We start from the raw sequence: 22,925 nt of genomic DNA, 5'->3' as shown, positions 1-22,925 counted from the left end.
TGACACGTCCCTTAGAAAAGCTACTGAACTGATGAGGAACCTTACAGGTACAAATGACAGGATAATAAAACCAGGCTGATATTTGAAGGGCAGTCCTGATGCCTCTGGAAGGCAGTGGCCTTGGCCTTTGACTGAACTGCCTGAGAAGCACCTGCTCCCTGCCCTGACTGTGGTTCTGAGAGGCATCGTTGCTCTCATTGTGCAGTCCCCAAAAAAACCCTTTAGTATCTGGAGCATCACTTTGGATTCCTGAGTGTGCTGCTGACAGTGGCCTTCTGGAGAATCTGGAAAACCCTTTTATTCTGCTGGGCTTGGAAGTCTAGATGATGTGAGCTTGTCTGAGCTGTCAAACGGTTAATAGCCATTGGAGGCATGACCCCTTTCCTCAAGAGAGATTGTTCAGGAGCTGAATGTGCCACTCCAGGCAGCAGGAGGACCCTGCCTGTTTGGGATCTCTTTACTCTGCAAGCAGAAATGAAGAGCTCCTTGTCTGTTTTCCTGCCTTGGCTCCGTGCACTGCAGTTGCTGGACTCTGTCTCCCTGTGTTCAATCTGCTGTTGGATTGAGCAGAAGTTTGCTTGAACTCGGTGTGCCTAGTGTTTTATCTTCCAGCCGTTCCCACGTGTGACAATCTCTTATCAGTCTCCTCCAGGCTTAATGCCTCTGAGGAGAGCCTGAGTGACACCTTGGCCGTTGAATGGTGTGAATGGCTGCAGGGGAATTGCCTGTTCCCTCTCTGTTAAGCAGATTTCACTTTGTGCCTTAAGGTATGGAAACTCTTGAGTGCTGCTTAAGAGCAAGCTGAGCAGCAGTTACCTTTGTGAAGGATTAGTATTTTTAATTTGCTGTCCAGCTGTGATATCAGTGGATAATAGAAAATGGGATTGGGAAGGACCATAGGAAGCCATCTAGGCCCAGGGAAAAGCTTCCTTCCCCTGGTTGGTTATCCAGAGCATGGCCACTTGCCAAGTGTATGGAGGTACAAAGCCCACAGTGTCAGGAGTGGTTCTCAGGGCTGCCTTGTCACCTTTGGGACTGTAAGAGAAAAGGTGACATGCCAGATGGAAAGGGCTTGCAGGGCACTGCTTGGATTATCATGTAGCAGGGTATTAGTGGAAGAATCTGATTCACTTCAATTAGTGATATGTCAGTGTGTTTTGGCCAGAATGCTCCTGACCCACAGATAACCCTTTGCCTTGACGTGGTTGGTGATGGACCGTGATGTCAGGAAAGGGTTCAGCTGTTTAAGTAGCTAAGCATTGCTGCTTAATGAATGGATTACTTTTCCTGAAAAGCACAGAAAAAAATTTCATGACTTGTTAAATTTTAATGACTTGTTAGAGAGCTTTTTATCCTAGGTTTTGTGTTTGCAGCACATTATCTACAACAGTAATATGCAGCTGGGAGACCTTTTTGTCTCTACTTCTGGTTTAGCTGATGGTGTAGTGCAGGGAAGCAGTGGATACGGCCCTTTTTGCTATAGTTAATGCCTTTCTTACTGTATTTTTAATGTGTTGTAATGTCTTCCTACACACAGAGATAAATGGGGTTTTTTTTAATTATAGTGGGAGATTCCTGGATTTCCGGGGGTATCTTTATTGCTCGTTTATGCTACACCAGAGCAAGCAGAGAATGTCTTTGTGGGTAGAGCACATATGTGGTGTTCGTGCTTCTGTCTCACTGCAGATTAACAATATTTCCCTATGCATTCTCCCAGCGATTTGGGGAACACAGAGCAGAATTTTGAGGGGACAGTTCAGAGCAGAAATAAGAGTTGAGTCTGCTTTCAGCTGAAGGAGCAAGGAAGAATGGTTGAGAGCTTAGTCCATGAAAAGTTGTCCTTGCTCAAGCAAAGGAGTCTGATGCTTTTTACAGTTTTATTCCTGTGTCAACCTGAAAGGACTTCTTCCATCTCAGGAGATGAAGGGTGGTCTTGTCTTCGCTGGTTTTGGGTGGGGCTTACTTGTCCTAGGGCTGGCTTGTAAATTAAGAACAAGACTTGAAGAGCGGAGCCTTAAGGGTGACTGAGGGGGTAAGGAGGAGATCCAGATAACCTTGCTCTTGTGTAATAGGTTTGCCCTTCTTGAGAAAGAGGATTGCTGGTACTTGTTTTGGAAATGAGATAGCAGCTGCATTGTTTATAGTTGGGTTTTGCAAATCTGGGGGGAAGGTAGCAGCTTGCAAGTGTGATCTGGCCTGAACCCTCTTTGTGGGATGTTTGCCCCTCCCAGCCCTGTCCTGCACTGCATCTGCCCTGGTGTTCTCAGAGGGTCCTGCTGATGTGGGTCCTCAGAGGTGTCTGTGCTGAGAGCTTGTGTGAGCACCAGGGCCTTTAGTGCCATTAGAGTCCCTGTGGGGAGTGCAGGACCTTGGTCCTGTGTCCTGCCAGGCAGAGGGAGCAGAGGAACAGAGGGGTGCAAGGGTTTTGTTCTGAGAAGTTTGTGTTGCAGCTCTCCTGCTGCCTGGAACAGCTCTGCAGAAGCACGAGGAAGCAGGATGAGGCCTTTTCACTGATCCTCCCAGTGGAGGCTGTTAGTCCTCACACATCAGCAGGGTGGTTCTTTTTGAGAGCCATGTCTGCATTACAAGATTCAAGCAAACCTTGCAGAGGCACGAAGGAGGCTTTGCTTCTGGAATCTGTCAAGTCCATTGTTTTCAGAGTTCTGCAGCGTGGGATGTTTACTCGAAATCCTGGCCTCCTTTCCCTCTGCTGCTTTGTTTACTCTCCCTTCCCTCAAGGTCCCATAGTAACGGGTGCTCTGCCTGCAGCAGTTCAAGGACGTGACTGCTGAGGTGACCTTGGCCAGCATGGCTGGGAGACCTCTGACCAGACTGCAGCAGCTCAGTGACTTCTGTATCCAACAGCCAAACCCTTCCCCAGCCCACGTGAGCTTGTTGTCCAAAACACTTCTTGTCCACCTTGCCCCATCTGTGGCAGGGACTTGGTTGCCTTGGCACCAAAATTTTAATGTAGGGCAAGGGTTAGACTCACTGCAGCCAGCCAGGGTGATGATACACAGCCCAGGTCTCTGTGGTAGTGCTGGTGTATCTTTGGAGCAGCTGGAATGTGGGGTTTCACAATAGACCTAAAAATAACTCAGGCCCACAGCATTTAGTTACTGTATGTTGATGTGAATGTGAGCCAGCACAGGCTCTCCTGTTCAATTCTTCATGCTGCATCCTACATCCACATTTTAGGCTGCTCTTAAATCTAGTTTGTCCTCACTGTCCACACTATTCACAAAGAGACAGAGACCAAATGGAGCAAGAATTGTGGAAGAGCTTCCCGTGTCTTTGTAATTCTTCTTTGAAGTCCATGACTGCTCTTGATTACCTTTTTATCATGCAGACTTTTGCATTTGGTGCTGAGGTGTGACACTTGATTGAGCCTGTGTTAGTTGTTGAAAGCTATTATTTTGGGGGCAGAAGTGACCAAGGTAAAAAAGGAAAAGCGTGCACATAAAAAGGAAAACTTAAAAAAGGTAAAAAGGAAATACCTGAGCTTTTGGGTCTGGCAGCTGTTAGAGAAGAAGTGCGAAACAGGAAGAGGGTAGTGGAAGATCTTGTTGCATTCCTGATCTGCCAGTCATTGGATATGGATATTATCTGCTGCCGCGTTTCCCAGAGCAAAGAATGATATCATTTGTTTTGTTCTTTCACGGTCACTCAGCTCATCCTGCTGAATTTCTGTATGTTTACATAGAAGAGTAGTCTGAGTAAGCTTAGCCATGGCTAGTCAAGCTCTGTTAATAGTATTTACAGCGAGGACTGTGCATCGGGAGAACTCCCCGTATTTGAGTGAGAGGCAACACAGCGAAGTCCTGATCCTGCTAAGCTGTGTAGTGGGTTCAGGAATGGCTCTGAAATGTGTTTGTCTGTTAGCAGCACACAAGGGTCTGGGTGTTACAGATCACGCTTCTCGTGTTAGCTCGTCCTGTACGGTGTCCAAAGAACGTATCACTGTTTCCCTGTATAAACTCCTGCACATTGGTGTCTGCACAGCTTAGTCCAGCTTTCTGTTTGCTCGGTAAACATCTGTCCTTGACAGGATGGAGGTTGAGGGAACTTGGATAGAAAATGTGCTGGTGCTGTGCCAGATGTGGGAAAGCATGAAGCAGTGAAAGGGAATCAGCTACTTGCTTTTGCTCTTTAAAACACAGCTTTTGAGAAAGCAAATTGAATGCAGGGGTTGTAGAGGAGGTTTGCCACCTGGAAACATACAAAACTACTCTTCTGGATTAGAGGATATAAAACTTTTAGAAAGGAAGGACTAAGTCAAGGGATTTGGATATGGGTGTGAAATATTTAGATCTGTTAGAGAGCCAGAGAAGCTCTTTGAATGTTGTCAGCTTATTTCAAATGAACCTAATGCTGGGATGGGAGAGCTGACTTGATCAGGAACACAGATATCCCCAAGGAGGAAACTGCACTCACATCGGGTAATTATTAGCAACTGTGGTTGACACCTAAAACAGAAATTGTGAAATAATTACTTTGGGAAACCAAAACAATTTGTCCAAAAGCTGGGGCATCCAAGCTGTTGAGAAGTCACCATAGTGGCTGTTCCCTCCTACAAAGGTCATTATCCCTCCCTTTTCAAAGCAAGAGTCCTGCCAAATCAGTATACATACTCAACTGGAGGGGAGGGATGTGTCTATAAAGAACAAAAAGAGAAACTGTCGAGTTCTTCAGTTCACTTTTAGGGAGTGACTTAATATGCTTGCTGATATAATTTTCCTGTAGAGCTGGGAGGAGCTGTTTGTTGGGAGCACCATGGGGACAAGCTCGTCCTGTTGTGACCCTTCCCCCCAAGCACCTGCTCACCCCTGCTGGGACTGAGCAGGGGGAAGGCTGGACCTGTGGCACCCTGTGTGTGTGTGTTCTCAGAGCTCTTGCCAAAGCAGGTGCCAAGAGCTGGAGTGAGCTACACAGTGTTTTAATATCAGCTGGGAAAAAATTCCGGGCAGCGTTTGGTCTCTGGGAGCTGCAGATCAGACCAGGGTGTGAGGCTGTGGCTGCTCTCTGTGGCAGCAGCCCCCGTTCTGTGCTGCTGCCTGAAGGTGCTGGGGATTCCACACTCTTGTGAAAGCACGGAGCCAGTATGTTTGTGACTGCAGTGACACTGTGGTCTGAGTCATTCCTCCTGTCAGGAAGGGTAATCTGCAATCGAACTGCCTGGGAACCAGAGGCATTTTCCTAAGTCCTCCTCTATCTCTTGTGCTGTGTGAAATCATTAACCCTTAATGGAAACCAGGGGATTAGATTGCATTTACTTACTTTATCAAATTAGCAAATGTTCCTGAAGAGCAGAGCCTAGCTCTGCGAGTAGATGCATAGAATTCTCAAAAAAAAAGCTAATTCATTAGTGCTTCTAATAAAATTTTGGTCTGTGTAGGCTGTTGTTTAGGAACTCAGCATGGATCCCATCTGTTTTTAGTATCCAGTTGTACGAGTAGAACCCTCAAATCTCCAGTAAAAATCTTAGCAGAGCTTAAGGAGACTAAAACTTTTATTAGCAGTTTTTATTAGCACATTAGTAGGCTTGGTGTCTAAGCATGGCATGTGGTGATTATAGGCTGGGTGCATGTAGCAGGCTTTTGGAGATGGGGAGACAGATCCTAGGAAATTTTGTGAGGTTGATTCTCTCCATAGCAATGAACATGCAAAAACTGTTATTTACCTTGCACATGAGCTTTCCCAAGGGACTGTCGTGTCCCCGGGACAGGACTCTACAGAATGAAGGTCGGGACTGTTTTTTTGTGATTTTGGCACATAGGAAAAACACAGTTTAAAGAAAAGACTTGAGTGAGAGTCATTTAGTGACTTGGTTGCTGTTTTGCTTGTAGTAAGATTCGTGAAAGTGCTCATGCTTTACATGTTTTACTGGTGAAGTCACCACTTGCTTTGGGATGTAAACAAACCATCTCAGTCCATTTGAAACTCAGTTCAGCTGTGTCTTTTAACTGGTGCACAGGTGAATGGCATGAGAATTTCTGAACCGTTTTGCTGCTTGGTATTTAATCATGGTGGTTACTGGGAGCGAAGGAAGGACTTTATAAAGGTATCATGCAATAAAACAAGGTCTTTCTCTGACACTCACTGCATGTAGTGAGGTTAAATATTGCTTTATGAAGTTAACTGCTATGAGACATTCATCAGTGCCCTGTGCTGTGCATAGTTATCATCACCACCACTGTAAAGTAACAGATCCAGCAATTCTGCAGGACTGCAGCCACCAAGGACAGGGTTGATCTCTCCGTCTGTGTGTGAGAACCTGGCATTGCCCTTGGCCTGTCCAGTCCTAGACAGGCAACAGGAGCCATCTGGGAAAAGTGTGGTGAGGATTATGTGGCATGAGCATGCTTCCCTGCCAGCCCCGTGTCCCAATTCATTAAGGAAGGGTCACTCACACAGCCTTCCCTGCATTGCAGTCCAATTCGACTGGTGACCTGGAGGTGGGAGTTTGTTTTCCACTCTGTGTTCTCTAAATGTTCAACCTCCCCCAAAGTCTGTGGTCTTGGATGGATCCTGGGGAGTTCTAGTGTGGTGTTTGAGATGTGGCTGCCCCATGGCACGACCATGCACAGGGCAGGTGGGTGTTCACCATGAACTGAAGGGCTGGTTTTGGTGAAGCATTGCTAGAGCGCTTGTTTGCACACAGATCCGAGAAGGGTCTAAGCGGAGACTTTTCCTGTGAGTAGTGCATGACCTTTTAGAGACTTTCCCCCCCCCCACACATTCCAGGCTGTTTTATGTGAGTTCTGGAAGGAGTGTTCTCCCTACATCAGCTTTCTATGGGATTTTGACTGATTTTTGAGCAGTTTCAGTAGTAACACAATGGTGCCTTTACCCTGCTTCTGTCTCTTGTGTAGTTTCTAGTTCAGCTTTTATGTCAACTTTGAATAAACTGTGTGTGCTCTTGCAGTCTTGAGTCTGTAATAACTGAATTTGGGAATCAGCCTAGTGTTTTTCAAGCTGCAGGGAGCTGGCTGCAGACAGCTGGGATGAAAGCTTTGTGTCACAAGGGGAGAGCTGGGGGAGCATCCCTGCTTTTGCAAACCCGTAAGGCGCTTTCAGAATAAGATCCCTCAAGTCTCGCAGTGTATTTATAGGCTTGTAATGTTGTTCAGAGAATGTTACTGTATCCTCTGCGGCAGAAGTGCTGGTTTCGGGTTTCTCAGGCATGGTAAACAGCTCTGGGCTCCGGCGCTATGTGCGCTGCTCAGAGAGCTGGGCTGATCTGCCATGCTGATAGCGTTTGTTTGGGTTTTTCAGAAGCTCCGTGTGTGAAAAATCTTTTAAGTCCCAGAGCATCACATCTTGATCAGTTCATTAATCTCGGCTGGGGCCTTAACGTTCAAAAAGATGCTGACACATTTACAGCTCTGCATACAAGAGGGTCCCTCGCCAACAGCCATCCTTTTAAATGGAAATGGAGGTGTACTGCAAAACCCTATCATTTCCTGATCATCTGTGTTGGGAAACAGCTCTTTGTAGTGAATATTGTGATTCTGAGGAGGCTGATGAAAAGCCAGTGGCAGAAATCAAGCCTTAGGAAGAAGTGGAAAATTTCAAGACACTGAAGTAAGTAGGATCGCTTCTCTGTGTATTGAAGCAGCTCTAAAAATGACACTTCTTTCCACCATGCATGAGAGCATAGGAAGCACTTCAGAAAGAAGGAAAACAAAAGGTATTGAAAAAAGGAAGGAAAACTCAATGTACTGATCTGATGTGAAAAATGTAAATCTAATCCTTGCTAAAACTTACCCTTGCTGGTAGCATTTCTAGTGTGGGGTGTGTGGCTGAGATGTGGTAGGCTGCTGTTCTGTCCTTGCGTTGCCACTGACACACTTTGTGCCCATGGGCAGCTGCTCTCCATGATGGCATTTCAGATTTGGGCAATGAAAGGGGTGGGCTTTGCCTCTGAGCCTGGATCTCAGAGCACTGTGTCAGTTTTGTGTGGTAGCTTCTTTTCCCATGATGGGCTTTCTGGTAGTTCTTTGAGAAGGTCCTGATTTTTGACAGTGAAAGTGTGTGGCATTTTATACAGTGTTAATATTTATAAAGTTACAAAGTATGTGACTTTTGTAAAGGCGCAAAGTTAAGGGGAGCAAGATGAGCAGTGACAGATGTGATGGTAAGGCCCATTTTCTCAGCCTTTTGACTGACATATTAATGACAATACTTAAGAAGCTTTTTTCTTTCCATGCTGTTCCAGTTCTCTACTAAAGCGAGCCACTGTTGGACAAGTGTCTGAAAAGCAGGAACATTTCTAGAAATATCTTTTGATTTCTGACTGGAAATGACAAACTGTCTAAATATTGAGTCTTTAAATAGCCACTGGCTGAAGGACATTATAGCCTTCAAGTCTCCTTGATATTTGTAGTGTTCTTTATATTTGCCCAGTGCTATTTTCACCCTTTCATAACCTGCATGAAACCTGCATCTGGTGAAGGCATTTCTCGGTGGTCCTCCCTTCAGCCTCCCCCTGCACACAGCTGCCCTGGCCATGTCATGTTTGACTAAAACTGCAGCGACTCCTTTCCCTGCTTGACACAGTGGTGGTGGTATGAAAAACTGTCAGGGTAGGTGTGATAATGCTCCCAAAATGTGAGTTTTTCAGCTGTCCCTGTGGAGGCTGAATTGACACAACACCTGCCTGGTCATTCCTGAGTCCAGCATAGAGCAGGTTGTCAAGAGCAAGAGCCCAGGCACTGCAAGCTTTCATTTATGCAAATTGCATTAAACTTCCAAGCCTAAAATAGCGTTGGATTTATAATACAAATAAATCGTTTCTTGTGGATTTGTTGGGGCAGGAGTATTTGCTTCAGGCATCCAGCTGACCTTTCACTTTCCTGCTCCATTCCAGGAGGTGCATACCTGAGCCTGCCTGTGTGAAATTAGTTGAGATAACATGTTTCCTGGCACGTGTTGGAATTCCAGTTTGCCAGTAGCTAAATTGGATCTTTGTTTTTATTTTTCCAACAGTTCTTAATAGGTAATGCTCATGAGAGAGGAAGAATACTTGTCTGGTCCAGTATCTCTGTCTTAAGATGAAAGTATTATTTTTTAAAGGTGATGAATCAAACAGTGAGGGGACGTTTTGGTTGTTTTAAAGTGTTTGATTTAACTTTAGCACAAAGCTCCCTGCTGTCCTTTGTGGTCTGTGGGCAGCAGAACATCCCTGCGCAGCCCTGAGCCTGCTGCTGTGGGAGGATTTCAGGGAAGGAGGATGAGCCAGGTAACGAAGCAAATGACCTGCCCTAAATCTGCCTTTTAAAATGAGCTCTGTCTGGGATTAGTATCCTTGGGCTGCAGCTGGGATTAACTTTGTAGGTAGGAATTGTGAGATGCTAAAACGTGGTCTCCTCGCCAGTCCTACACACATTCACGCCGTGTAGAAATGTTTTGGTTTGTCTTGCCTGCCCCTTTGCTCCAACACACAATGCTTATAATCTGATTCTCTGAATGAACCTTTGTTTGGGGAAATACTGTTAGTTTTGGCTCTTGGAGAGCTGAGCTGACAGGCCTAACTCCCCAACAAAACAGATTGGAGATTAAAAAACAAACTAAAACCACGCCTTCAAAAAAAAGTGCTGGGGAGAAGCCAGAAAGTTCCTTTTCTGTGTTGCTGAAAAAGCTAATCTATTTAGCTACTGTACTGTCAGGTCTGATTTTTGTCCTATTACTTAAATTAAGAGCCTCATTGCCATTACCTGTAATAAAAGTAGAATTCTTACCCTACCTCAAAAAATTGCATAATTGTCTACAGGAAGGAACTGGGGGGAGGGAGGAAGTGGGTTTTTAGGCTGGAGCTAATAAGGCAAAAGGGAGTTGTTTTAGCACGAGGGCAGGGGGAATCCATTACCTAAACAGGAAAACACAGGACATTTCTGTAGCTCATTCCTATAAACTGAATTGACAAAATTCAGATGTGAAAGCAAAATAGTTTGTTTACAACCATAGCACATTAGACTCCAGTGATCTGTAGGGGAAGTGATTCCTGCAGACATGCAGTAGCTGCTTTCCAGCCTATCTGCCGGGCTTGCTGGGAATACATATTTGGGCAGCAGGACAGGCCTGTGGAATCTAAACCACAGCACTTGGAGGTTTGTGTTTAAATTCCATGTACCATAGATCTTGGCCAGGTGCTCTCTGAGTGCAAGAGAAAAAAATAACACCTCCTGGGCTAGAGAGCCAAACGTAGCCAGAGATTTTCCTTGTCCCTGCTTATCAAAACAAGTGAAAAATGAGGGTGGAAATTAGGGGTTTACGTGCAAAACACAGTGGTACCCCCCAAAAAATCCAATCCTGTGTCATTCACACACTTTGTAGCCACGGGCGTGTAATTCACTCTTTCCTTATTCAAAGCAGGAGATCCAGCATTCATCTTCAGAGGATGTTTTAAAAACTTGGTGCAGCATTTAGTTCACTGCAATCCCAAGATCACTTCCCTGCTGAAATCCCTGCTCGGCAACTTTTACACGTCATGGTGCGGAGAATAAACTTAAATTTTTCTGAATGGGGAAAGGGGATTTTTCAGGCTGATGTTTGCAGCCAAGTCTTCCCTATTGCCTTTTATTAGAAAAGGATTTAAACAGAAGGCTCTGGTACTGTTGTGAGCATTTCTGAGGGAGATAAAAAATGGGGAACTGCAGGTTGAATCAGAAACAGCTGAATAAAACATTTGAGCTGTGTAAAACCCATAAGCTCTACCATCCTATACCACAGAGTTTCCATTTAATCAACATGTATTCAAACCCCCTGTTAAGTGGAGGATATATGGAATTTATCTTAATATTTTAAGGTCTGCTTCTCTGCCCCTTCGGTGCTCTTTGTAGAAACCAATTTCCTAAAATGCTGGCTAATATATACTTAATGCTAATAAATAATGGAAAAACCCTAAATTTCTGCTGGGTTTGCACACAGATAAATGTCCCTTTCCGCCCAAATCCGGAGGGTGCTTGTGTCATGTGGTTTTATGCTGACTGAAGTCCATCTTAAAATCCTCTGATTAAGGGAGGAGAACAGGGGATTCTTCTGTTGTGAGTCATCTCATCTCAGAGCTCGATCCTGCTTCTACAGATGTCGGAAGGAGTTTCTCATTGAGTTGATTAATTGAATGTTGTTTCAGTGCTAGGGAGAGCTACTGGTTTAAATTTTGCAGCAGCGAATGGCATCTCATGTCTGTCTGTTAAGGGTCACCCCTTTTCCTTGTCTCTGCTGAGTCCAAAACATCACTAAAATACCCTGCGAGATCATTAATTGAGTGTTATTAACTTAGAACAATGAGATTCTCAGAGGCAAAACTTTGCTTGTGAATGGATACTGTCAGGGTACTGTTAGAATACAAACCTGCTCCCTAATTACATTTCAGTTGATTGAAGAAAAATTGAGAAATCAAAGGTGTTGAAGGGAATCAGGTCACACTCTCACAGTGGATGTCTGTTTCTTGTACTTCGCTGTGAATTTTGTGATGTTTGAAGGTTTGTGATTGTTTTAAAACACAAAACTCCAGCTGCTTTCACTGGAGCTTTAGACATGGAGAGTTGTGAGATCAGTGCCTTGTCATCTGTCTGCCTGCTTGGATCTCAGTTGCCTGAGGCGTAGTTCCTGAGCTGGGAAAACGCATGTGAAAAACCTTGGGAATGGACTCTAGGCTCTCTTGGTGTATCCAGGACTCGTGGGTGAAAGTTTCAGCAGATGAAAGTGTCAGCCTGGGGTGCCTGCAGCCTCTCCTCTGACAGCCCTCCAAAGCATGCTGGGGCCACTGCGTCCAAGGGGATTTCCAGCTCTGTTGGCTGTTGAGCTGAAGCTCTTTTGGCTGGTTTGCTGTGATCAAATCGCTCGATGAGGACATTTGGACTCAGGAGGTGGAGATTTCTTCATGGGAGACTGAGCTGAGCTGCTGGAATGCATTGCAAGTCACCCATCAGATGGTTTTCAGCTGCTTTGATTTGATGTGTGTGTGATAGTGAGGAGAATATGGAAGTCATCTGTTCTTCCAGCGCTGCATCCATGAGCTGAGCTTCTGGCAGCGGCATTCCCTGCAGGATACACCCGGGAGCCTGGCTCCCTGTGCTGCTCAGCTTGGGCACCCTCTGTGCAGCACCGGCATTCCCACAAGCTGTGGGTGCAGCTGTGCTGGCCTGTACTGTGCACTGTTGGGTCCAGCTCTCCCTTGGGATGTTCTCCTGCTCCCCTGGTTGGGAACAGCATCCCTGCAGAGCTGCAGCAGCTGTTGGAGAGGGAGCCAGGAGCGCTGCTGTGCTCTTGGGTTGTGCTGCAGGTTCATGGTGACCGTCCACCTGTTGGGAAGCTGCTGCACATTTGCTGTAGGAGTTGGCGGGGTCTTCCAGAACTGGCAGGAGCAGCAGCCAGATGGTCTCTCCAGTTGTTTGGGTTTTTTCCTCGTTGTTGTTTTGCTGCTTTAAAGTCTGAAGGCTGCTTTCAGTTGGGCGGCTGCTCTCAGCCACAGTGCTGTTCCAAGTAATTGACTTTCCATTGACTTTGGAATTTGGAATAGTGTCTAAATATTGTTGTCAGCTTCATGCTGATTCCTCTCCACTGAGACTGAAGTCGTTTCACTTACGACCTCAAGCTGGACTTGTGTTTTGCTCCCATGGGAACTAAAAAAAATAATTATTTCAAGAATAGGTTCTTAATCACTTCCTTCTTTTGATGTACTAGTCTTGTTTAGCATTTTCTAAGAATATAATTGAAAATATTTTAAACTATTTGTGTTTTAATTCCAGTTTTAATTAGCTCTTTGAAGATGCATGGAGTGTACCAGACTTGATTACAGTTCCTTTTAGTCTTTTTATAGAAAAGCATTTGCTCTTGTTATTCTGAGTGCAGATTATTAGAGTTTTGTTGCTTTGGCAAACTGGCGAGTCACACAGAGCTGTGAAGAGATGAACATTAAGTTGACAGATTTCTTAGTCAAAGGCATGTGGGCACTTTGTCAGTGCTGGTGCTGCAGCAGCACGTTAATCTCCTGTCTCCAAACCGTTAATGTACAGATGAGAAACAGGAAAAGATGTGCTTTAGTCTGGGTTTAGAAGGAAAGATGAGGTGTGCAGTGATTCTGAGGCAGAGCTGGCTGTGCAGTGAACACTGAAGGTATTGGGGTAGTTTACAGTGATGGGAGAAATACTAAATGGATGGTGATCCACTCTCTGCCCTGACACATGGGTTGGGTAACAGTCAGATGATATAGTTGGAGATCTTTCCATCAACTAGAAGTCTTGAAATTTAGAAGTGGAATTTTGGGGGATGTGTTTCAAAGAGTGACATATGGATGCACCACTGAAAAGAAATAATCCAGAAGGATTTCCTAAATGTAACCATACAGAGTCTGATGGTACTGAGTGTCTTAAAGCCCAGTGACAGCACAAGTACATTAACAATGATTCTTCTATTCCTTGCTGATAGTTGACATGGTTTGCTCTCACTCTCAGTCAGTGAAGTTGCTTACTCCAGCAAGTCTGCTTGTCTTGGGGGTGCTCATGTTCTATTTTGTGTACCAATTTTTGTTTATACTCTATTTTTTTATCAATCACCAGTGTCCCAAAGGCTGCAGCAGAGCCTTGTAGCATAGTCCAGTGTACAGCCTACACCCCAAAGGGGCAGCTGGGCATGGACAGGGCTCACAACTTGGTCGCTTAACCCGTTCTCTTGCTGCTGGGAATTGTCTTTTTAGTGCAGTTCCTACCTGGTCTCTGCATCTGCTTCCTTGTGCATGCAAGAACATTGCAGTTATTTTTAAAGAGGACAAGGAGGGAAAAAAAAAATTCACCACCAGGCAACAACTCATCTGCTGGTGCATTGCTACAACCTGTTGCCACAACTGACATTTTATATAGCAGTAAAACTGAAAGAGCAGAGCTGTTTTTCTTCACCTGTCTCTTGGCTGAAGCCTGGCATTTGCTCCTCTGTTACTGTCAGAGTTGTGGGAGTACCTGAGTGTGAGAGCCGTTGTGGTGTCAGCGAGGGAGGAAAGAAATGGTGAGCCAAACACGTGCAAAAATGTTAGTTTAAAATCCTGGTATTGGCAGCTCTGGCATTCTGATAGCTTTTGTTTAGGCTGAGGACTTTTTATATGTTTATGGTATTGCAAGTTTTAATAAAAGGTTTCTTTTAAAAGAGCTGCTGTTGGGAGCTTTCCCAGACCAAACAGGAAAGTGGGAATCATCAGTTCTCCACCCTCAGGCTCTATGCATGGGCTTTGGTGAGCCAAGGGAAGTGCCTTGCACTTCTGTAGGATGTGCTTCCTATTTGCACAGCCATTTTAGAGCTTAAATGTGAAATGAGCTTTTAAGGATAAATAATTCCTCTCCGAGTTCATTTGTACTGAGTGTGTGAGGCAAATGGCCCGTGCCAGGGCACTGTCTGTGCTGGGGCTTCTGCAGTGCCACTGCAGTTCATGGCAGAGACCATTCCTGGCTGACCACAGGCTCAGGGGATCTCTTCTGAGAGGGCAGAGTGTTTGTAGGTGCCATTGCTTCTGTCACTCCTTCATGTCCATCACCTGATGCTCGTAGTGTGTCAAGGTGAACTGGTTTCCTTTGTTGTTGTGTGGGTTGCAGTTGGTATTGCTGGTCCAATTCCCTCATTGCAAGGTTGCACAAACAGCACAGGAGACATAAACCTGGCAGATGTGGGGCTAAAACCCCCCAAAACAAGAGAGAGAACCTGGGATAGGAACAGTTCCTATACTTTAATTTCTGGCTTGAAATTTACTGTGTTATGAGTATTTTGTACTTCCTCTGCCCTGTCAATAATATGGATTAATGATTCATAAAGGTGTGTTTTAAGGGCTGGGTAGTTTGTGTTTATACAGTGCTTACTAGAGTCCCTGCTGATTCTTCCTTTTCCCTTCCATTTCCCTTCCACCTCCCAGGAGTATTCATGCATAAGCCATTTCTTTTTCCAGCCTTGCACTTTTTTGGACAAAAGTTACTCTTTCTAGCCTGTTGGTACTCCTTTGTGCCCAGCTCTGATTACCAGCAGTGTAGAATTGGTGGGTTATGTTTTCTCTTGGGCCAGAACTGGCATTTCATTCCTCCTTTCCAGTGTTACCAGCCTGGAAAATCGAATGGAACTGTATCTGACCAAAGGTACAGAAGCCTCTTAATTTTAAATAATCTGATCCCAGTTGGTGGAAACTCCTAGGTGGGGATTAGAAAAGGTGTGAGGCTGGCAAAGAGGAAAGTGTGGGTGAAACGAATTTCATTCCTGATGATCTTCATGATACCAGTTGTGACAGGTCTTAGCTCTTACGGAGGACTCTTGAAGACCGGATTCATCTCTGGCTCCTGGCTCAGTGAGCCACGGACAGCAAAAGTTGTGACTGGCCAAGTGTGGCCTGTTGTTTCACCCCTTGACACTTTGGCTGGTTTAGGGGGATGCTTTGTCTTGAAAGGAAGGGAGAGACAAAAACTGAAAGCAGAATGATTTGTTGTCTGTTTCGTTGCAGCGGAAAGTTGGTGTCACCGAAATGGAAAAATTTTAAGGGATTGAAACTTCAGTGGAGAGATAAAATCCGTCTCAATAACGCCATCTGGAGGGCCTGGTACATGCAGTGTAAGTACCGTGCTGGCGGCGGGTCTTTCCTGAGACATGGGTGAGAGCAAGAGAATTGAAATTATTGTCCAGTGAAAAGCTGGGGAATCTGCTCGAGGTCTGATGTTTCAGAGGCAACGCCGTTGGGTCAGGGCTTTCCTGCATGTGCCCACACTGAGGATGTGCTGAGTGCTCCGAGCACAGCCCGAGATCTCCCTGTTTCCTGTTGTTTATGGGGAAGGAATCCCGGCTAGGCTCCCTGTCACACCTTGCCACTGAAGTGCCAGCTCCCTGCAGGGCCAACACGTGCTCAGCACTTGCATTTTCGCTGTTGTTTCAGACCTGGAGAAGCGCAAGAACCCCGTGTGCCACTTTGTGACCCCTCTGGACGGCTCCGTGGACGTCGATGAGCACCGGCGGCCGGAGGTGTGTGAAACCCCGGGGCCAGCCCAGTGAGCTCTGCAGTTTGTAGCAGGATTTTCTGGTCTGCTGGGAACAAGGGCAGCATAGCCAGTCCGTGCTCTGTTCCTATTTAGAAGGAACCACTAAAAGCAGAGTGAACCCAGTTTTGTTAGTTCATCGCATTTGGATGATCAAGGTCCAACCAGAAGGACATTTGTTACCTGTGTAACTCATGTTAATGTTGTAGTTTAATGAATCTTAAGTCATAGAAGTGCTATTTGAATAGTTAAGGTTTTGACAGCCACTGCTGTCTTCTGACTGGAAGTTGGTGGGAAATCAGGGTGATGAATATTTTCAGGACTGAATCTAAGTAACCCTGGGAGAGTTTTCTGTATTTTATGTAATTGGAGAGGTGTGGTTTCAAGAGAACAAGCAATTTCTTTTTCTGCATCGAGGTAGTTTCACAGACAGATCAAATATGAGTTTGTGTTCTTTCATTTTTGTGCTCCTGTAAACGTAAATGAAAACTAACATCTGCCCTCTGGCTCCTTGCAGAAAACCAGTGAGGCCCTTGATGTGGCAATATGTGGCTCTCTCTATACTGCATAACTCTAGAATAATTTATAACTCAAAGGAGTTCCAGATGAGTTTGTGGAACTGTCTCAGGTTTTTGAAAGAACAGTGTTGATGTTTGTGTTGAAAGTGACCCTCGAACACAAAGTTAAGGCTCTCATTAGTCTGCTCTCCCCAACTTACACACTGCTCTCTGTAATACATTGAAGACCCATATTGTCTGATCCTTTTGTTGCCATCAGTGTGTGGCCTGTGAGGTCCTCCCTGAGCTGGACATCAGATTTCTATTGCTTTGTGCCATTCATAGCAGCTTTTGCTTATGTGTGTGTCTGTGCATGGACCTTGTGAAATTCACAGGGTATTGTGTGCTTTATACATTATATTTCAGTAAATTAATTTTAAAGGTTTTTTTTTTTTTTGCCATTTCTTAACACTTGGTTATGGTTGAGCTGCTGTGGGAGATGCTGACAGTGCAGTCAGATATCTCCTTGTGTTTGGTTTTTGTGGGAAAGATGAAGTTAGTGCTGTCAGATTTGCTCTGATAGCTGAACTCTGGGACAGTGTGGGCTGCTGATACATGAGCTCAAACAGAATTAGCATGCTTTCTTTTGCATTTTTTATGCCTGAATATTTGCTTGGAAATGTATTGAATATTCAGCCCTTATGTGATTCCGTGTAATTCATGGCATGTGTTTGTGTTCTCAGGCCATTGCAACAGAAGGGAAATACTGGAAACGAAGAATTGAAATAGTCATTAGGGAATACCACAAGTGGAGAACATACTTCAAGAAAAGGGTCAGTTGGTTTGCACAGTTAAAGTAGTTTGCTTGAGCTTGATCGGTATGTTGTTGCTTTTTGAGTTTTTCTATCACTTTTTCTGGCATGCAAGAGTACTTAAAACAGATGATAAGCAGGTATAGACGTGCTCATCTGATTAGTTCCACCTAACTAAAAATTATTGTGCTGGGACTGATTGTACATGATTGGGTCTTAAAAGTTTTGCAAAATCAGGTCTTCCACTGGCGCATACAGGACCTATTCTGACTTCACCGTCTGTTCTCTTCTCTTTTGCAGTTACAGAAACACAAAGATGAAGATCTTTCAAGTTTGGTCAGGGTAGGTAACAACACTGAGAACTGGCAGCATTTATTCTCGTAGAACTTGCAGTAGATAACAAAGTTGTAATGTGCAGTAGCTTGCTTTGATTAAAATCTGAAGACAAGCATCTTGCTTAAGCCTTAATTAAGGTTAGACACTTTAATGTTCTGTGCCTCAGAGAGCAATGTAAGATTTGTAGCTTGAATTGGAGGGAGGAGAGGTTGAATGTAAAGTGCTGTGACGGAAGAAATGGGAATCAGCATTGCATGCCCAGAGAGATCAATCTCTTTGAGGGCTGGCACATGATTTCATCTTGTTACTGAGTTGTAACTGGCACTGCTGCCTCGCTTGTGTAACTGGATCTGTGAAGATGTGGGAGCTACGTGTTGCAGATCTTCCTGCTGTGCCCACAGCTCGGGCAGATAGTATGCCAGGATCCTATAAAAGGATTTAATAGTTAAAAGAACAGTGGTATCACCATTTAGTATGTCCCTTTAAACTATCAGACCTACTTTGGGTGTATAAACTGATGATCAGAAGCACTGTTCTGCTGTTTTTGCGAGGCAGTGCAGTTTAACTCAGCCTGTAGAGAGGGATGGGTAAGCCAAGTCACATTGTGTTGTATTTTTCATGGGCAAAAAGCGTCTTGTGCAAACTCGGAGTACAATTACACTTCACTGTGCGTCAGAGTTTCAGATACATCTCACAAGACAGGAGTTGTTTTTTGCATTCTTGCTGCTCATGTTGTTTTTAATCTTTATTCAAACCAAGGGATTGTTAAACTAGGTGCAAAAATACTTTTGTAATCAATCAAACAAGGAAGTGTTGTTATTTGTCTTACTTATTTCTAGTAAATATCTGGGTTTTGGGCAAAAACCTTTGCTAGAGTGTTGTGGTGTTTCAGTGAGCTGAAGTTGCTGGTGTATCAGCAGCACCAGTGATGTGTTGCAGTCCATTTGATGGCTCCTCAAAGAGAGGTTCTTTCTTTTAAAATGTGAAAAATGAGGGCTGCTTTTATAGATCTGCGCCAGACCGCTTTGGCATTGCCTGACCTCCCTTCCTTTCCTTTGACAGGATGATGATGTGGTTCTCTGGCAGAAAAGAAGGTATGGCAGAGAAACCCCTGTCCCCATGGAGGAAGGCAGCCTCTTGGATGCAGACATGCTCATGTCCGAGTTCACAGACACCCTGTTCTCCACACTCTCTTCGCATCAGCTGGTTTCCTGGCCAAATTCCAGGGACATAGGTATTTGTTGGCTGTAGCTGTGTTGCTGTGAGAACCCCTACAAAAACTCGGGTGTGTTGCTTTGCTGCTCTTGTAGTCTTGCCCAAGAAATCTGTCTTATATTGCTGATACAGATAAAAAAAAGGCCAGGGAATGTGGCTGTCTTATGATTCTGTCTTAGCTTCTTATGTGCTGCTCCCAGCTTTGCCCCCTAATGTTGCTCTGAATAAGTCTGTAATGAGCAGTATTTACTTTATCAGTGGTGAAGGCATTGTGATTTATCTCAAAGCACAGTTGTGTGTGTATTTTTAAGGGAGTGCCTGCGTATTTTTGTTTGGCTTTGTCCAGTAGAACCAGTGCAAGTTTCATCTGTGCAAACAATCCCAAGAGCTGTTCTGCTCTGTCTGGAGGCTCTGAGTATCTGTTGGGGCGGCACATGTCCACTGTTCACCATCCTTGCTGCATGGATGTCTGAGCAACTCCAGAGCAGCCATGGTTTACGTGAATTGTACTCAAGGCAAAGGAAACGGGTGATGGTTTACTTTAAAATACTCTGCTGTGAGCTGTGGTGGGTCAGGCTGTGCTTCCCAACAAGGCTGTGTGTAGTGCAGCAGGGGCAAGACGGGAGGTTTGGGAGCAGGAGGCATCCAAGCTTGGCAATCCCAGATGTCAGTTAGAGCCTTCAGGTTTCACCTCTTCCATTTTAGTAATTGAAAGTTTCATTCCCCAATGGCTTTGAAATCTGGACGGTGCTGTAGCTCTGAGGAGAAGCAGATGCTCAGTTCCTTTCAGCAGCAGTTTTTCTGCAACTTCTTGGCCGAGCCGGGGTGTGGAGTGTTTTATTCCTGCTGCTGTTATTATGTGAGTGATGGGAAGCTAATCTAATCTGTCTGCTGAATTTTGCAGGACACTTAGGAAATGCTGACATGATTCAACCAGGGCTTATTCCTCTCCAGCCAAATTTTGATTTTATGGATACTTTTGAGCCTTTTCAGGGTAAGAATCATATATAGAGGTCATTAATTTCTTAAATATTGCAGTGATTTATGAGCTAGGCTTTAAAGTTTAAGTGTTACAAGCATCTAAGATTTCCCCATTTCACACTTCTTAGTGATGAAGACATTTAACATTTTGTTTGTATTTGAATGTTTCATGGCACTGTCAAGGATCCCATATAACATTAAACTACTGGTGACAACTCTGATGGTTATGGATCCTCATGGAAGTGAAGAGTCATATCTATTTGCTGGCTCTGCAAGCAGTCTGCATCAGATAACTGTATTTTGTGGTCCTCACTGAGGATCAGCTCTTGGCTGTCTGTGTATAGATGAACCTTTAACAGGACTGATTTTGCATTGTTCCAGTTTGCATGAAAGTCAAGGGAGCCAGCCCCAAAGAGATCAGTTCCTCTGGAAGACTGCAATTCACTTTTCAGTCGACAGCAGTTGTATGAAGCAAAAATCTCATTGTTTCATTATTTGCTAAATAATACTGATATTCCTGTGAATTGTAGGATCTAGCAATGCTGTATCTTGAGTACAAAGAGGATAAAATTAATAGGTGACTTTTCATGTTTCAGAATTATTCACGCCCAGCCGCTCCAGTAATTATTTCCCTTCCGTGTCTGCTGTCAGCTCAGCTACCACAGACAGCAGCAGCCACTCTTCCCAGGTAAGAGAGGTTTAAAAGTGAAGGCTCTGACGTGAGCCGTGTCCTCTCAGGAGGAGCTCAGACATGTCTGAGTCAGTGACATTTCCTTGTCTCTCAGTCTCCTGTCCTGCCGTCGGGTTCGCTGCCCAGCACGCTTCCAGCAGGGAACATCAGTGACGGACTGATTCCTTCCTCAGTACCTGCTCCTGTCATTCCTGACGTTGTTGCTGACCAGTGTTCCAGCATTAGAAGCGAGGCGTCTTTCATCCAGCCGGCAGACTTCCCTCCCGACTCATCTCTCGGCGGGCCACAAACTTTCATGCCAGTGTTCCAGCCTCCCCTGCCAGTGCTGCAGCCCACGAGTTCCCAGCAGCATTCCCCGCTGCCCGCGGTGCCGCTGAGCTCCGGCCTGAGCCCCGCGCCCGCCGCCTTCGCCGCTCCAGAAACCCCCAAGTTCGGCCTCTGTGAGTCCTCGGTCATCACTCACACGGCCTCTGCCACGCTGACCCACAACGCCCCTGCCACCACCTTCAGCCAGAGCCAGAGCCAGAGCCTGGTCGTGGCCACGCAGCAGCCGGGGGCAGGAGTGCCTTGTAACCTGGCCTTCCAGACTGCTGTTGTGCAGGGGCAGCCCCGGCCCCAGCTGCAGTCCCAGCTGACATTTGCACTCCCCAAACCTGTTCCTCTGGCCAGTGCTGGGACAAGGCCCAAACAGTCGCAAAAAATAGTGTCTGCTCCGAAGCTTGAAACAGTGTCCTTATTGGTAAAGAATGCCTTCATCACCCCAGGTGAGGAGCACTGCGGGAGGATGTTTTTGTTTTCTGAGTGGGACTAGCAGGAGGAAAAGACCTTCTTGCTTTTCTTGCTTTACATGATAAGTTAAAATAGAGCTCCTGAGTGTATCCACAGAACCCTAGAATCCGCTGGCTGAATGCAGTGGCTGCACTGTTGAGTGGGATGCTCTGGACCGCTGCAAGGGTTGGAAGCAGTTTGGTTGAGTGTGAGAAGCTGACCTGCAGAAGGGAGTCTCTCTTTGTAACGTCTGTGATGGGCTGTGTAGCTGCACCAGCTCTGTGCTCCTGCCCCTTAGAAGCCCTGGATTTAGGTGTGGTGCTGTTGTGATTAACTGCCCCTCAGCGCATTCAGCCATAGTGGAGGAGGAGATTCTTCTGAGGGAGCTGGAGATCTTTGTCTCAAGCAGTATAGAGACCCTTGAGGTGCTTTAAGTCAGGGCTGGGTTTCAGGTTGGGGTAGGAACACCTGGGACTTCCACACTGGGTGGGATTTGGAGCTACTGGTGCTTCTCAAGGTGAATAATAACAAGATAAGGAGTGAGAATTGTGCTTGAGGTGGTTCTTGTGGGAGAGCTCAAGGCTGGAACAGGACAGGCAGAATGCTTTTCTTGGGATTATTGCAGTCTGTTTTTAGACTCGTGCTGGCTGGGGGCCAAATGACTTCAGCCACTTGAAATGTGCAATAATAATTGAAAAAAAAGCCTGCCTGGAGGAGTAATGTTAAACACTTTACTAGGGAGTAGGTGTGTCTGCCAGGGCCTGATAGTGAGGTTACCCACCAAAAAGAAAAATCACTGTTCAGTAGAAGAACAGACCCAAGATCTAATTCTGGGATCAGTTTGGTCCATGATTAATAGCACAAGGCTGTTACTGGCAGTGTTCCTATCTATAGTATGTTATAAACCAACAGTCCATGCACCTTCACCAGTCGAGACATGCTTTTCTCACGTAGTAAAGATCGTAGGCAACTCATTTTCAGAAAGCCTGTGCTCCTGCTTCTCTCAGTGCTTCCTGGGTTGTTCCTCACCCCATATATTACTTTCCCAGTGCTCCACCATTTACTTCCAGACCATCACAACCAGTGGCTTTGTTTCTTATCTAGGTTAGTGGCATGTGTTTGGGGATCATGGTGTTCCTGGGCTACTGGGACAAAAAGCTCAGGGGACAAATCCAAGAATTTATATAAATACTAGAGCTTTATTTTTGGCAATAGAATAAATGTCAGTGCTTGTAATCGAGGCATTTAGGCCTGTCATGTGTGTTCAGGACAAACAGTTCATCTCCTGACTGTAAAGCACATTACATTATATCTTGTGTTACAACTGCTGTGTGGTGTAGGGACTCAAAAATCTCTACAGATTGTCTCATCAGGTGCGAGACTTCACTGCTGTCACCACTTCATGATAAATGTGCTGATTTTGAGAGGAACATCTGCAAGAGATGCATGTGTAGGACAGAAACATGAATCATATAAAGTGACTTCTAAATATTGTTGCTGGTTACTGCAGTTCCCCAAGTGTGGAAGTCAGAGAGGCCAAGCCTGTGCAGCAGCATTCATGCACTGCTAGGAGTAGGCTCTTGAGGTCAATAGAGATGTCATAAGTCCAGCTGAACATCAG

The 22,925-nt window shown here is 45.3% G+C and overlaps 1 protein-coding gene across 1 annotated transcript in view; it reads left to right on the top strand.

Moving 5' to 3' along the window:
- Positions 1 to 22,925, top strand: part of MLXIP (MLX interacting protein) — a 43,540-nt gene that overhangs the window by 7,791 nt on the left and 12,824 nt on the right. The window contains exons 2-9 of the mRNA XM_066199520.1: positions 15,479 to 15,585; positions 15,905 to 15,990; positions 17,245 to 17,334; positions 17,614 to 17,655; positions 18,712 to 18,883; positions 19,769 to 19,858; positions 20,442 to 20,533; positions 20,631 to 21,300. Of these exons, the coding sequence (XP_066055617.1) occupies positions 15,479 to 15,585; positions 15,905 to 15,990; positions 17,245 to 17,334; positions 17,614 to 17,655; positions 18,712 to 18,883; positions 19,769 to 19,858; positions 20,442 to 20,533; positions 20,631 to 21,300 (1,349 nt within the window). The remainder of the gene's footprint in view (positions 1 to 15,478; positions 15,586 to 15,904; positions 15,991 to 17,244; positions 17,335 to 17,613; positions 17,656 to 18,711; positions 18,884 to 19,768; positions 19,859 to 20,441; positions 20,534 to 20,630; positions 21,301 to 22,925) is intronic.

The sequence above is a fragment of the Chamaea fasciata genome, unplaced genomic scaffold, assembly GCF_029207755.1.
Source record: "Chamaea fasciata isolate MVZ Bird 193981 ecotype frontalis unplaced genomic scaffold, bChaFas1.0.hap1 SCAF_18, whole genome shotgun sequence".
NCBI lineage: Eukaryota > Metazoa > Chordata > Aves > Passeriformes > Sylviidae > Chamaea > Chamaea fasciata.
Note: the sequence above shows the minus strand (reverse complement) of the source record. Positions and strands in the feature narration are given on the sequence as shown.